Source organism: Lethenteron reissneri, chromosome 16, assembly GCF_015708825.2.
Source record: "Lethenteron reissneri isolate LAM-NWPU_2019-01 chromosome 16, ASM1570882v1, whole genome shotgun sequence".
In the NCBI taxonomy this organism is placed as follows: Eukaryota; Metazoa; Chordata; class Hyperoartia; order Petromyzontiformes; family Petromyzontidae; genus Lethenteron; species Lethenteron reissneri.
In genome coordinates this window covers 9,882,812-9,899,601 of record NC_083794.1, presented here as the reverse complement: position 1 = coordinate 9,899,601, position 16,790 = coordinate 9,882,812, and the positions used below count along the sequence as shown (strand labels likewise).

The following is a 16,790-nucleotide window of genomic DNA, read 5'->3' as shown; positions in this document are numbered from 1 at the left end:
GCAGCCATCGGATATGCGCTGACCTTCTGTGACCTGGCAGTGGCTCGCTCATGCGAGCAGCAACAGCGTTGAGCGAAGGCACAACCGCAGACTGCTCGTTGCTTTATTAAAGTTTAGGTCAAAGCGATTTCCTACGCAAATGAGCATCGTCACGGGAATGTTCGTCTCCTGCTTACAGCCGTGAGCCAGCTATAGAAATTCTCCATCTTTATAGCGGGGGTGAGAATCTACAGGACAACCACTGGTGACTTCGCCCACAATGTGGCACTTATTTGGCTGACCCCGGCGGGACGACGAGCTCTAAAACCGCGATTCGAACTCGCAACTTTCCTTATTGCCGCACTCCAAATGCTGAGCTGCTTGCTCTACCACCGAGCCGCCAGTGTATCTGACCCAATGAAATCATCAAAGGAGTATCGATCGATGGCGAAACGCAGTTTAAATCTGCTGCCGTAAATAACAATGCCGATGCATCTCTCCGGTCATGGCAGCTAATGGCTGTGTGGTCACGTTTCGCGAACGCTACTTTCACGTTGTCCTCCGAGCGCCCGGCTCCACGGACAAACGTGGCAGTGATTCCCAACACGTGGCCCACACGGCAGGGTCGTTACCGGCCTCCCGTTAAAGATTGGCAGTAATAATCATAATACATATTTTAGGGTATTTAGCGCCTTTCATAAAATCTCAAGGAATGGAGCCGAGCGCACCGAGGGGGATTTGAAAACAACAACGACGACAACTAGGTTCGAGCTCCAGTTTATTTTTCTCGAAGTGACTTTCATTGGCTATGTTGAATCGTTAAACACATCTTCAGCCTTGCGTCACACAGTCTACGAAGCTTATCTTAGGTGTCCAAAAGAACCTCTGTGTTTTTTTTCCCTTCTCATACAAATGCAATATTAATCATATTTAATGGACAATTAGTATTATATGTTTAAGACTAATAAGTAGGCTGTAGAATTTAGGCCCTTGGCTGAATCGGAGGGCACTTGCCTTGAATTGGCGGGTGCATCGCTGTCAATATTAATCTGTTTTGGCCGTCACGCCATTCCTGCGCCGTATGTCTGCCATCACCCTTCAATTAATTTTTCCGGGCCCAACTGACAACTTATAACATGCTGAGGCCGTGAGATGTCCGTCCTCTGCGGAGATTCTTAAAGTTAAAAGATGAATCCAATTAAATTCCGAGCGATAAATGCGCGCGAGCCAAAAGCTTGCTTTGATAATGCTTCACAGCTCTTTATAATTTTACATCTTAATATTTTTTAAAGATCAATCATAATTCAACTGCTCGCTTCTCCATTTAAAGGATGTCAGCGTGGGCTTATTGGATTTAGGTTTGTCAGTGGTCCTCCGTGAGGCTCGCTGCGTCCGAGTGGCTGAGCTTAATTAAAATCACGAGCCGGTGTCCTTGGCCACAACTGACTCTCGCGTCCAGCGGCGTTCACGGGCTGCGCCGATTCGTCTTTGACGCTTAACAGTGGCCGCGGTAATCGGTGAGCGTCTACGATATCCTCACTCCCGTGCTTATTGGGGCCCCTTCGCCAGCCTGCTGTAGACGTGAATAACAGATTCGTTGATTACACTGGTCAACACACTTTTTCTGGCATAAGGTATTCCAAAGGTTTTAAGGCAATTTTGGGGTGCAGATTCCCAATTTGGCATCGGTTTTTGTCTATCACATGAGGTTTTTGAAATATCAAATATTGCATTTTCAATAAAAACTGCAGAAGAAAAATATTAAATAAATGTGGATATCTGCATAAAATGATATTATAAACACAATATCCTAAAAATACAGCACCTCATTTTAACACTAAAGCAGTCACTGACTCGCAACATCTTGCAATCACAAGTGACAGAGTTAATTTTGGGTAAAATCAATTAAAATGGGGTATGCCGATAGCATAAAAATTAGATGTGGTAGAGCAAATCTGAGATCAGATTTGGAATCAGCACCCTGAAATTAGCCTAAAATAGCTGCAAAAGTCCAGGTCAGAATTTTTTTTTTGTTGACCAGTGTAATATTAACTTTTATTTTTGCGATTGCTACCGTGTGGGAATGAAAGATCTCGACGTTTTGGCCGGCTGGATGATCTTGAGAGATATCGCAGATGGTGAGGTCACCCCTAAACGACTGCAGTGGCCACGAGTTCTCTTGAAACTGCCATGCTGAGATGAATTATCGTCGCGGTGGCGAGATGTTAACTCCCTCGCCTGGCATGTAGGAGGGCATGGGTTCGATCCCGACCTTGATGCCTATATATTTGTAGTTTTCATGTTCTCCCCTTGGTCGTGTGGAATTTTTCTCCAGGTCCTCCGGTTTTTCCCTCCACATTTAGAATCATGCGTTTAGAGTTTTCGGCTGCTATACATTTCCATATGATAAGCCACTTCGTTGAGCTTCGATTTAAAGCTTTCGTGACTGCAGGGATTCATCTTCTTGGTTCTTTCGGTAAAGTCACGTAGAAGGGAAATAATAAAATAATACAAATAAAACATAATAAAATAATTCTCACGACGTTTCGGCCACAACCCAAGCAGCCGTCCTCAGGTGAGTTTACCGAAAGAACCAAGAAGACACTTCGTTGAGCTTATCATTTGTGGCGAGGTTGCTTTTGGAAAAGAACTATATAGCTCAGTGGGCCTTAACTGGTTGAGTATTTTCCACTAAAAACCCGAGCCACATCAGGACCATGCCGAGCCAACCTGTCACGCTTCAGAAGGCACAAGCCGAGCTGTGCCGCTGACAGGCAACGGACGATTCGCCCCACCCCTGGCCCTGCTTGGCCCCAGGCCGTATACAGATTAGCACGGTTGGCTACGTTACGGTTGCGACAGAAGTTCAACATGCAATACGTTGTGAGGCCAGCGCTGTAGCTGGTGGAAAACTACTCGGATGTCCCGGTCGATTACGGATTCAGTAACATTCCACGAGGGGGGGGGGGGGGGTCGCCTTCACTTTTGCAAAAGAGGCGAAGGAAAACCGACACATCACCTGTTGGCCCGGCATCGGGCCGACCGATCGCGACGGAGCGGTGGGGCGCGGTCGCGACGACGCGTGGCAGGGGTCGGTTCGCTCCCTTTTCTGAAACCGCGCCGCCCGTTTTGCTGTCGCAGGGAGGCGGTGGACAAGGGAAGCCGCACCGAGTGCCGCGGCCTCGACCACGCCGACCGGAGAAGGGACGCAGCACCCTCCCTCCTGTCGGAGCCTCTGCCCGACGGCAAGAGAGGTGCGTCTCGCGGTGGGGGAGCCCCAGCGGGGTTAGTGGTGGAAAGCGGATATTGGTGGAGAGTGGCACTCGATTTGCAGACCTCGGCGAGCTGAGTAGAACTGCTGCTGGGTGTTTGGCTCGCGACCTTGTGACCCGCAACACGAACAATGCTACTGGCGTGGCACTCGGGACTGCCGATTTCTCCGACCAGCTCGCAGACCCCCCCCCCACCCCCCATGCGTACAACGAAGGCCAGGTGGTCACCCAAGCCAGTGGATAACCAGGCTCAGCTCTGCTTCGCTTGCGAGATGCAATCACCCCATCGGGGGTGCACGTTTGTGTTTACGGGCGGCAGATTTGCATCGCGCCGCAAAATTGAATGCCTTTTGAATTTATGCCCTCCCTTGGCAGCGCAGGTGCCACTATAATATTTATTGCACGGAACTTTCATTAACGATTGAGTTTGACATTTGCTTACACAACACGCTGCCATCTGTGCCACACACGTCCTCTGTGCGTCTTATGGCACATGCACCGATTGCTTTAACAGGGTAAAATTTTAAATATTAATAATTGATGTCATCTTTATCTTCCTCTCCCCCACCCCACCTCCCCCCCTCCCCGCCATTTCTTTCCCTCTCCCCGCACTCCTTAAATGCCATCTTCCCTTCTCATCCTGTTCGTGTCTATCTCTCTCTCCCTCTCCCTCTCTCTCCCTCCTTCTCTCTCTCTCTGATATCACGATCCTTCTTGCTGTACGTGTGCCCGCTATCCATTGGGCAGTGGTCATCGTGCCAGTGATGGACAGCTCCGATCACGTGGCCCTCGTGGTGCTGGTGAGTACGAACAGCGTGGGACGGCGGCGCCGCTGATCGTTTTCCGCCGCCGCTCGCCACCCACCGTGATACCATTTGAAATTTCATTGTGCCCTGCCCTCACTTCGGCCCGAACAAGGCCCTACAAACTCAACCCCCCCCCCCCACTAATCGAAGTGTGGCGGGCAACAGCACCTGCGTCTGAATAATAGGGCACTTTTTCATTTGCGGCAATGGCTCTCAGCCCCGGTCACGGCAGTCTGCACTCCGCTTGAAAAGCTCCCTGCTGTGCCTTTCCAATTCTCGGTTCCAAGATAAATTCGGTACGGGAATGTCAGCCGAGCTCCTCGGCTAGACCGCACGCTACGAGTGTGACGATTCATCCCCCGCACCTGCCCAGCGCCATCCCCCCCCCCCATCACCACGAGTTCAGGCTCAATTTTGTGTGTGTTTCATTTGTCCAGTCACGGCACCTCGACAGTCCTCAAGTCAAATGTCAACTCAAAGTGATTTCCTACTCAAATAAGCATTTAAGTGTCCATCTCCGGCGTTACAAGCCCTGAGCCAGGAGTGGAAATTCCACATTCCTATGACAGGGGCAGGTCTATCTATCGGACAACCACTGTCGACTTTCCCCGACAGCGTGGCACTCCTCTTAATGACCAAGGAGGGACGATGGGCTCAGTCGATCCGCCCGAATAGGATTTGAACTCCCGACCTTCCCACCGCGAGCCCCCCACGCTCCACCGCTGGGCCACCGGGGCCAGATTCACTTCACTGCACGAGCCGCAATACGCCCCGCGCTACGAACCCAGCAGCAACTCGAGTCTGGTTGTCACGCAAGGTTAACTAACGTCAGTGACGAGTGATATCTCAACCGGTCCTGCCCCCCCCCCCCCCCCCCACTCTTCACCAACCAGCACTGACCATTAGGGTGATGTATCGGGCTCTATTGGCAAAGGGATGTACAAGCAAAAGTTGTTATTGTTTGCCACCGTCATCACTGACACAGCCTTTACAACAGAACCGGTATGCTGTTAATGCTGACTCGTAATGGAAATGTTATGCTGTAAGGTGGTACGTTTAAATCATTTCCGTGCATGAATGTATAATTCAAAACCGTTTGCCTGCGCATTTTTGATTGAAGGGAGGCCTCCCCACGGGTTCACCGGGTCATGGGAGTCGATTGACCATACTTCACCACGATGTTGAACTTGTTTTAAGGACCCGGATCGGGAAGCACATTCACTTAAGGTCTAAAGCTGCAATCGCCAGCGACACATCGTGTATAACGGTCGCAAGGTGCTTGATTTCCTTTATCAACGTGTTCTTGAAACAAATACGAATTGGCACGCGTTTCCCCACGAGACAACTCAATTTGTTTGGCCGCGTCGGGTGGTGGAGGTGCGGTGAGTAGCTCCCATCGCTATTCGACTCACGCGATCTATGCCAACAGACGAATCGTGAATCACGGTCAGTGTGTCTGTGTGTGTTTTAGCGAAGGGGCGGTAGCGTAGTGGTTGGCGCGCTGCGCTACAAACCCCACAACCCAGGTTCGATTCCCGCTCACGGCCCAACACCATTGAACCAGTCCTGGGCCTCCTCTAGGTCGACTCAACCTGAAATGAGTCCCTGGCGTGGCATGTAAACATCGCCACGAGGGAGACAAAGGCGGACGGGCATGGTGCTGGCCAGCTAACAACACTTGCCCCAACAGTCTGTTAAGGCTATACGGGGGGAGGAAGCGGGGATGTTTGTATTTGACAGTCTACATATACGTGGCGTGAATGCAGTTAATTATTAAACGCAATCACATTCAACCAAATCCCACAAAACGTTACACCAGCCTGCGTGCAACAGTGCGCGGCCGGGACGCGTGACGGATCGGAACGTTCACGCAGCGCTGTACCTTCCGCAGGTGCTCTGCGAACAGCTGTCGCCCATGGAGGACGCGTCGCTTTCGTTCCTGGAAAAGCACGTAAGCAACTTCCACCTCCTCGTTCGGACGCTAACGGAAGATGCCGTAATCTCTCCTCGGTCGAAGCATTCAGCTCGCCCTGCGCTCGGTGCGCTCGTGGTGCCTTTCTTGTTGTCCATCGCTGGCCGGGCATCGATTCCGCGTGAACTACGCGGTCGTTTGACGAAGGATTTTGATCTGAAACTTCAAAAGGAGTCCTGTGGCGAGTGCCACCTCCCCGTGTTTCCGCATTTGACGGCGACAGTTTTGGATGTGTTTTGCCCGCGGAGTTGGCACGTGGATGATGATGACGATGCCACACTCACAAGCTGTTCTGATGCAGTACGGCACACTTGTTCTTTCTCTAATGACCCAACGAATGTCAAACCCTTGCCAGCAACAAAGAGCTCTTTATTGGGTTATTACAGTACATCGTGCCTTTTTGGGGAGGGGGCGGTTTAAAATCTCACTGATGTTGCTTTGGTGTGAGGGATTCTCAAAATGGATTTGTAATTCAGAATTCACCAGTTTGATTCGGTGCCATGGTGGCGAGATGTTAACCACCTCGCCTGGTATAGCAGGAGGTCGTGGGTTCGATCCCGACTCTGACACCTGTATATTTGTAGTTTGCATGTCTCTCTCCCCGTGGTCACGTGGATTTTTCTCTGATTCCTCCGGTTTTTTTCTTCACATTTAAAATCACCACCACGTGTTCAGGGTTTTTGGCTGCTATAAATTTCCACTTGATAAGCCACTTCGTTGAGCTATCATTTATGGCCAGGTCATTTCTGAAAAAAGCTATGTAGCTCAGTGGCCCTTACCTGTTAGAATTAAAAAAAAGTGTAATCGTAGTTTAGTTTAGCTTTGCCAAAGCCGGACAACTCAAAGGAGCTGAGTTTATATTAAAGCATTGGTCCAAGTTTCTTAAATCTCCCCCACCGTCTCCTCTCCAATCAGCAGTGTCAATGGGTTACAGCACCGTTGTTCGGCAGATCGCACGTGTGCTGTGGGGTAAAGTGTGGGCAACTCTGTTCAGTGTGGATGACCAGAAGAAAAATTTCAGGGCTGCCCCTTTCCATTTAAATGTAATGTGTTCCACAGGTGCGTTCGTGCTCACATCCCCACCTTCCCGATGTGTCGATGGAATTAGTCGCTGAAAAGCCTACGTTCTGTACGCCGTTGCGAAGGAGTTTGTCCGTCACGGGAGGTGACTGCTAATGTTGACGTCCGTTTAGATTTGCCGCTTTGCAATGTTCTTTCGGCCTTGCCGTCAATGACAACGTGACGACACCTTCAATGGGCTGAGTGGTGTCCAAGGGGAGTGAGTTGTTGTTGTTGTTGTCGTGGGGTTTTTTGTAGAGCAACTTCAGAAGAATCGCACGTTGCGTTTTTAAACAGTCCATTATCACAATTTATCAGTCGGACCCTCGGGGGGGGGGGGGTGGGGGTCGGCGCCAGAGGTCAACGCATTTCAACGGTTGCTGCTCGTGTCTTGAAACATTCGCGCTCTCTCTGCTGTTGCACCTAATGACGAACGCACTTTTGTCCACGATCCATCCTAATGAGATCCTCGCATCTGTGCCGTGCCCCCTGCCTTTGTATTATTTTCCCACTTTATGGTTTTTTGCCGAGCCAATGTGGCTTAAGAAGAAAGCCGTGGGGGGGGCGGAGGAGGGGGGGGTGTATTTTGCGATGCCCCTCCGTGCAGGCGTCGAACGCCGCTAATGAATGAGATGTTTTGCTTCGTTGTGCTCACGCACGCACTGCTTTGAAAATATGATTAATGGAACGCGCCAGCGTCATGTTTGTATTACCCCCCCCTCCTCCTCATCCACTTCGTCTGCTTGCGTGCTAATGAGCTGTTGATGATGCACTTATCGTGGGCACTGTTCAATGCCATAATTTGCTTCTATCACCGTGTTCTCCAGATTATAAGACAACTGCAGAAAGTCACACAAAAAACGCACTCAAAAAACTTGCGTCCGATGCCTGATGTTATTTTAGATTTACTGAGCGCCTGCAACTCATTGCGCTTAAACAATGTTAGAAAACCCCTTCTGCAACGTTTTGCTCTCAAAAGACAGGGGTGGGTGGGGATGGGGAAATTGCATCTTAGAATCTGAATATTAACGTAATTGTTATTATTGTTGTTATAATTCATCATTACGAAACTAATCATTGCAGATTAAAAGTGTGCTGATGCGTTTGCTCACAACATTTAAAGAGTGACATACATCATGCACATGTACAGTTCTTTTGTCAATCTACTGCTGGATGAGGGTCTCTCCACACCGAGTGGGTCGCGGGGGGTTATTTGCCCATATTTCACCACGCTGGCTGGTTGGTAAAGGAAGGGAGCATAGTACAACAGTGAATGTTGCTGTACTACCCTCTGATGCCCACAATGTAGGCCCCCACCCCACAGCAAGCCTGTGTTTTGCGGATGGCGTCCGCCCATCCAATGACTATTCCTGCGTAGTTTCCAAGACGTGATGAGATTCGGAAAAGTCCAGGTGATTATCATGGAGGTTAAATATCTGTATGTATCTGCTAGCAATGAACCTATTTTGTGCATCGTTAACAAAAATACAATTTCTGATATTATAGCATAAGATAAGTGAGGTTGTCGTACAAGTTGAATAAAAAATGTTGTGAATGTTGTCTTCATTATGAATTTTAAAGAATATTTTTTGCAATTTCCCCATCAGATTGCCGTTTGCTACAATCGGATGGCCGCCGTTCCTCGCCCCTCGGCGCAGTCCCACAAGGGACTCCCTTGCTCCCAGAATTCTCTGCCAAAAGCCAGACTGACCAATCGGTGCCAGGCAGTGGACGACAATGACTCGGCAGACCACAAGATCTTGCAGCTCTGCGGTGAGTTGACTCAACTGACTTATTAGTCTTTCGGGATACTGCGTTTGGCAGTGATGCACACGCAGAATTCAACACGTTGATCAATAATACCGCCCCCTTCAAAGAGGAAAATCGTAATATGGAACATTTATGACATGTTGGGCAATCGCTCTTCTTCGTGGCAGAGAGAGGGATAATCTGCTATGAAAAATGTGTTATATACAAACTCATTACACGTTTTTTTGTAAAGCAAAATGCGTAACAACGTATCTAAACAGACCTCCGATCTGTGTCTTCACACACAAAATAAAGCAGCTTGCATTAATCGGCCTATTGGCATCCCAGACAAATTTCATCCAGCAACATTTGTTAAAGGCAGCAAACTCTCATTGACCACTTTTGACCATCTGGATCTCATCGGCAGAGTTCAGGCTTGTTGAACAAATGCTGCAGGTTTGCCGTGCGGTATATGCTAGAGAACTCCGTCTAAATGATTGGGACCTGTTCAATGCAAAAAAACAAACTGTGTCGTACTCAAACGCTCTTGAGCGTTGTTGCGCAGTGTTATGGGTGATAGAATACATTTATATACAAGCAGACCTCCGTTCAGTGTCTGAATATGAATACGTTCTCTTTTAGTCATCGGCCTATTGGCAGACTGATCGTCAGTTGTAGCGCTAAAATAGACAAACGCAGAGTATTTGTCTGCTAAACATGTCCACGTGATTAAGCCACTTCGTCGAGATATAATTTGTGACCGAGTCGCTTCTGAAAAATAGCTGTACAGCTCAGTGGGCCTTACCTGGTAAAATAATAAAAACGTTACATCATGGGACCTCCTTTGCCAGTACCAAAATATACCAATAGGGTTTTATCCCTTTTTTCTGGCAACAAAACTGACACCTTTTGCAAGGAATCATGTCTACATTAACCGCAATACTTGCAGTCAAATGCAAACAAAAACACAATACTCTGGTAATTTATGCATTGTTTTTGAAACTGATTGGTCCACACCAGAGACAGCTTTCTTTGGAGCCTCGTCTCATATGGTGTTCGACCAGATGACGCCAAAAGGCGCACAGTTCAAGACAACGCATTACCAGAGTAATAAGGGCTCAGGGGTAAGCAGCTACATCATGACTGCAAGTATTGCGTTAATGTAGACATGATTCCTTGCAAAAGGTGTCAGTTTTGTTGCCAGAAAAAAAAGGGGAAAAACCCTATTGGTAAGAAAAACGTTGTTGAAAATAGTTTAATGTCATTTGGGCCTGGGGGGGGGGGGGCTGTGCTTATTACAACCCTAAGTGCCGTCATAGAGCTCTTAAAATATGCACCACACACGTGACTGTGTTTCCACTCGAGATACGCAGGGAACCACTGAAATGCCCTTCAGCATTTTGGATCTCGTCAGTGATGAACAGCTGTGCTGGGACTAAACAACAGCCAAAATAATGACAACGTATAAACCCTGCCACACGTTCCCAACCGAAAAGACAAACAATTGCAATGTTCGTCCAGTCGCTTGACGCAGTGAAACTGACCAGGGCTTCATATTTTGTGAGTAGCTGGTAGATAGTGAGTAAATATCGGCACTGGGAAGACAAAGGTGATCGGGTGTGGTGCTGGCCGCACTACCCCCGTCGTGTGCCACTCCGGCCTTCATCGGCGATCGCTATACCAGGCAAAGATTCCCCCATGTAGCCTTGGACAGACTTTTTTGGGGAAAGTGTTGTTTAGCGAGCGCCTATGAAGGCTGCTGGCAAGGCACACGAGGGGGTGTGGGTGTACAACATCACGCCTGGCCGCCTTTAGTCTCCCCAGTGCCAGTATTTTGTACACACCACACCAGGTATTCATCTCAGGTTTGAGCCGACATTGAGGAGGGCCAGGACCGTTTCGGATAATCCTCACCGGTGTTGGCCGCGAGCGGGAATCGAACTCGGGGTTCTCACCGCTAACCGCTACACCACCGCTCCGCTCCCCACACCGAGCTAAGACAAAGGCGCGGACACGCGGGCAACATGAGCGTATCGCAAGTGAGGTGTCAGCGGAGGTGTGTCTCGGACACGGTCCACGTCGTTCTGAATCGACTCCACGGGCAGGTGGGGGGGGGCGGCAGTTGGCACGGGGGCCACGTCTCGGTCGGGAACCTGTCTGAGCGACGGAGAGTGACGGGGGCATGAAGGGGAGAGAGGTGGCGGAGGGGTGGAGAACAAAGAGGGTCAGCAGATGCAAGCAGGGGAGGGGGTGACAGCACCTTTAGCAAACCCCCCCCCCCACCCCCTAGGTGGGATATTAATTACCCAGGAGCTGTAGCAGCTTTGCAGATGCCGACACCGCAAATGTCAGTTCGGGCGCTCGGGGGAGAGGTGTCTGCGTGTGTGTGTAGATCAGGTGATAAGGACCTGCTAGTGGGGAGGCACCCTATCGCGTGTGCCATCTAAATAACAAAGCTTCTGTCCGTGGATGTGAAGGCTTTGCCCAGGGCTCATTACGCATTCCGTGGAGTGGCCCATGGTCGCTCAAGTATTTTTTTTTCGTGTGTGGCGTTGTTTGTTTTGGTTTATTCATGCACGCACCACCCTCCCACAAACAAACACTCGCGCGGGCACACAAAGACAAAGATCCCCCGTATAGCCTTAACAGACTCTCGGGGCAAGTGCTGTTAGGGAGCACCTATGAAGGTCGGAACGGGACACGAGAGGGTGGGTGGCCAGCACCACGCCTGACCGCATTTGTCTCCCTAGTGGCGATGTTTACTACACACTGCACAAGCTACTCATTTGAGGCTGAGTCAACCTAGGGGAGGCCCAGGACCGGTTCAGATAGTCGTCACTGGTGTTTGCCGTGAGCGGGAATATAACACGAATCAAAGGGTTTGTAGCACAGCGCAGCGCTAATCGCTGCACTACTGCTCCCCACAACAACAACAACCGCCATTCGCCACTAAGTGGCGGTGACGTCAACACGACGCTTGTGCCAGGCTGTATGCACCTTGAGGCCACGTGAAGTGTCGAACGCCCGCTGGCAGGAGGTCACGGGGCAGACCCAGGTGCCACGGGTCAACTGACACACACAAACACACAACACACACACACACAACACACACACATCCACACTGCCCGTTGCCTCCAAAGGTTTAAAATGTCACCCCATCTGAAATTGTGATATTATTTATTCATGTATTGATTTCTTATTTATTTTCTTGCGTTGTATTCATTTATTTATTATGTAAGGCTCTAAAGCGGCGCATTTTAACGTAACTTTGCATCGGCAAAAAGAGAGAGGGGGCCCAACTTTTGGAGTGCCTCGCCACTGTTGATTTTATGTTGGTTGAATGAGTCTGTTGAATAGCTTTTTAAAAATTAAATTGGCTTTTAATGTATTTTGTTAAGCAGTTTCAAAGTCTCAAAAGCAATTGTCGATCGGCCATCTGAATTTTTTATTGCATTATATTTTTCCTTTCCTAGCTGTTTTTTTAAAATATATTATTTGGTTGGCGAGGCGATGTTTTAAACATATTGCCCATTGAAAATATATATTCTAAGATTCATACGTATGTAAAAAATAAAACATTATTTTACATTCCTGTGATCCAGGTAACACTTTAACAAATGTCACACAGGAAAATTAGATGGTGAGGATAACTCATTGAAAAACAGCAACCAACACCTGGCAAGATATAAATAAAATAAATCATGAGAATGCATCACAAATCTCCCAACAGTTCCATTAGGTTTCAGTGGCATAATATCTGATAAGTATTTTTTCCTCATTTTTTTTCTTTCCCTCTCGGTGTAGTGGTAATTACGGCACGTGTCGGATGGAGAGATGCGCTGAGGGGTATTACCGAGTCCAACATCGAGTCGCCTTTGATGGGGCTAATCTAAGGGGGCCACAAGCGTTTTCAGGCTTTTCCGTGGCACATTAGCGGAGCCTGGAGGATGCTGACATTAAAATGGCTTTTCTTGTCACCTTTTGTGAGACTGTGCCTGCGCTCGAAGTGTCGAAGATAATACAAGCTCGTCAGCCCAGAAGCCACTTATGCATATGAATGGCAACGTTCGATACGGCACTCTGCGAATGGGAGACTACATTTCAGTGATATAAATAATAATGATGCAAAATTCGAAGTGGCTCAGGAGCACGTCCTACTTTAGTAGTTTAATGCCAACGATGAAATATTAAATCACACGAATTACGGGGGAATGGTAAACACATGAATATTGAGATGCATTTTTTGTTTGCATGGAATGTTAAGTGCAGTTGCAAGATTATTTTTAGTTCGATTTTTTTTTTTGGGGGGGGGGGCGGGGGGTGGGAATTGGTGGAGTTGTTTGCACACTGCGCTATGTACCTGGTAACCTGAGTTCGATTCCTGGCCACCGCTAACATCGGTAGCGCGTTATATATGAAGCAGTCATAGGTACCCCCCTTTCACCAACCTACACTGACCATATTCTTAGGTTTTTTCGGTAAAGTCACGTAGGTAAAACATCAAAATTAATAAAAATAAAATAAAATAAAGATCACGACGTTTCGGAGGCAACACAAGTCTCCGTCATCAGGTGGGACCGTCAGCCATATTAGCTGCATCAAGTGAGGCAATGATTCAAGATGTAATCCTCACTTGATGCAGCTAATCTGGCTGTGACGGTCCCACCTGATGACGGAGACTTGTGTTGCCTCCGAAACGTCGTGATCTTTATTTTATTTTATTTTTATTAATTTTGATGTTTTACCTACGTGACTTTACCGAAAAAACCTAAGAATATGAATCCTTGCAGTCACGAAAGCTTCAAATCTACACTGACCATTGCGGTGAAGTATGGTCAAATGACCTCCATGACCAACAAAGCATGGGGGGGAGGGGGGGGGTCCTTCGTCCAGAAGTGGATTGGTAATGACTGAAAAATACTTGCGATATATTCGTACATAACAAGGGGTAAATATGTTTAGGCATTGAAGGTATGCGCCGTTACTCTGCTTAATAACAGCCATCTTTTACACCAATTTATGTAGCTGATGAACATCATATTTATGCGGTATGCAGATCATCACATCTCATGGAAGCCTGGAGTTAATTTTAGCCGAAGCTGTCTTTGTCGGCGAAAAATATTTCTTCACACGGCCCATCACATCCAGTATATCTTGCGCTATGGCTGTGGCTACTAGTTGCACGCTGACTTCAGTCTACCAGCGACGCAGAAGTTATTGAGAAAGTCGTGCAAACAAATATTGGGGGGGAGGGGGGGGCAGGTGTGACACATGGTACGTCCCCCCCCCCCCCCAAAGAGAAATTTAACTTTTCATATGAATAATCCTCCAGTTGTGTGACTTTCAAGGGATCAGTTTGTCGCTCAAATCCAAGGCGTCCAGTTTGTCAACATGCATCAACGACGCCTTCACGTTTCATGGCCCCCATGTCTGTCTGCTAACCTTTAGAAGCGAGCACATGGGCAGCCCCTGAATGTATTATTCTTGGCACTGTTCAGTCTGTCTTTCATCACTTTACCAATTACATGGATATTGGTTGATGCTGTAGATGACATTAAGGGATAAAGAATTAGTTGGCAGTCATTGCACCTGTTGCCTCTTCTGTCTGGACAATTTTATTATAACGATGAGGATGAGACAAATTGCTCTCACCTGCTTCTAAGTGTAAAGATGTATAACTGCTGGTGGAGACCTTGTGATGAATAAACAAAACGCAACGCTTTCGTCAATAGCACTGTTGCCTTAAAAAGGGAAAGTATATAATAGGCGACATTTTGACCCAAAGGTCCTTCTTCTCAGCACATTTAGAGGCCAGAACGGTCACCAGACTTCACCAGAGGTCATCTCTCTGCCCTCTTTAATGTGTAGAAAAAAAGTATTTTACCATGTGAAACTAAAACAAACGAACCATTTTGCCTATTTTTCGTTGTTCTACCCAGGAAAGCGGTGGCATCACTGCGTAAAGATGTTTTTGCGTTTGTCCTATATCGCTCTCCTCAATGTTACTTTGTTGTTTCGGATGGTACTGCGTGTTGCTTGCCGTGAAGTGCGACGTTTCGCTCCACGTGCCAGAAGCTTGAATTAATATCCTTAAGTAGCTCCCAGCACTTTGAGCGAAACGTCGGACATCATGCCACTGCTTCTGGATAACAGCCCCAGTGACCTGCCCTCACGGTACAGATTTCCGTGATTCACTGTGTAACACAAAAATGTTTTTGTTCCTGGGTAGTAAGTGTGTTATTTTCTAATTGCTTATGCCTCAAAAGTACAGAAAATGGCTATTATTCCCCACAAACTTTGCTTTTGTGACCAGAACAGTGATATTTAAAAATTTACCTATTTTCAATGAGAAAACGTGGTGTGCATTTATGTCATTCCTTCATGTAAAGTCCTGGTCACTAACGCAACGTTTGTGGGGAATAAAAGCCATTATCAATACTTTTGAGGCATAAGCAATTAGAAAATAACACTTACAACCCAGGAAACAAAAATCGTGTTACATAGTTACCAAACATCAGGTGCGTGCAGTGTGCAGGGGGCCTCCGTGTGCATTTGGAAATTGATCATCACTAAGAGGCGGGGCCGTGGAGGCATCGCGAGGACTGAAGTTTAGAAATTCTGGCCTAGAAAGTCCCAAGGCTTTGTGGCAGCGGTCTTCATTTCAAGGCCCGCGAGCCACTGGTGGCCTTTCGTGCGGCCCCTGCCGCACCCGTCGTGCTGCTGTCAAACCCAGCGGTTTCAAATGGTGTGGCCGCCCTCGCACCGGTGATGTCTTATCGGCGAAAGCGGCCCCCCCTCTGAAAATTAGTAAAGAACACGGCTTTATGGTCAAATTCTCTAAATTTTAAACGTCGATATTGTCCAGGTATTATATTCATTGCTGCTGTCAAACCCAGCGGTTTCAAATGGTCTGGCAGCCCTCGCACCGGTGATGTCTTATCAGCGAAAGCGCCCCCCCCCCCCCTCTAAAAATTAGTAAAGAACACGGCTTTATGGTCGAAACATTTTTTTCTTCAAAATTTTTTAACGTCGATATTGTCCGGTTGTTATATTCATTACTTTTATAAGCAGAAACACACTCGTAAAATTGACTACCGCGCTTATAATTTAATGGTTTGCATTTCTGTTTGGCACACGTAACATCGTGCGTCTTCATCGCTGACATCTGCACATCCCTGTCGGGCTATTACGGCGCAGTTATACGATTACAATTTCCATTTATGTTGCATTTAAATGCAACTGCACTGTACAAAACGGTGCGGCAGGTTCATCGTGGGGTCAGAGAGGCATATATTTAATATATAAGTGTACAATAAAAGAAAATAAAAATTCAGTCCGTTTTCACTCCACTGCTGGATGAATGGCTCCTCACGTAGTGTCAATAATGGGATGGTTGTACGAACCAAATTTCGCCTCGCTGGTCAATGCTGGTTGGTGGGCGCAATGGACATAGACTTGGCAGCAAAGCGGAGTTACAACAACAGTCCTCTGTGGCCCGTAACGCGACACAACCCAACAGCGGCCTATAACACCCGTTGCATGCGCAGTGAGCAACCCATCAAAGCCCTGTCGTGGCTCAAATCCACGCTGAGCTTCGCGAACACCAAAGCACAACCAACGGTGAAAGTGTAACGTTGGGCCAACGTTGGCTCGTGGGCGGAGCCGTCGGACCAGCGTTGGCGTGATGAATTCCTGAAGGTGGAACGAAGCGTCTTTCTGTTCCTTGGTGTGATTTGGAAATTCAAGGTGGTGGTGTCGATGCTTTCTACTTTGGCTGCATCTCGTCCTGTTCTCTCTTCACAGGGGAACTTTATGACCTCGACGCGGCCTCCCTTCAGCTGAAGGTCATTCAGTTTGTAAGTACGCGTGCGATGGGAAGCAAAACCCAAAACACATCGACCTTGGCACAGATAGCACACCCATACCCAGCCGGGATGTCAATTCAACGCTTAC

At 48.0% G+C, this 16,790-nt stretch overlaps 1 protein-coding gene across 1 annotated transcript in view; it reads left to right on the top strand.

The window, feature by feature from the left end:
- Window positions 1-16,790, top strand: part of PDE2A (phosphodiesterase 2A) — a 233,275-nt gene that overhangs the window by 117,895 nt on the left and 98,590 nt on the right. The window contains exons 5-9 of the mRNA XM_061552360.1: window positions 3,121-3,233; window positions 3,999-4,051; window positions 5,949-6,008; window positions 8,696-8,861; window positions 16,641-16,693. Coding sequence (XP_061408344.1) covers window positions 3,121-3,233; window positions 3,999-4,051; window positions 5,949-6,008; window positions 8,696-8,861; window positions 16,641-16,693 — 445 coding nt within the window. The remainder of the gene's footprint in view (window positions 1-3,120; window positions 3,234-3,998; window positions 4,052-5,948; window positions 6,009-8,695; window positions 8,862-16,640; window positions 16,694-16,790) is intronic.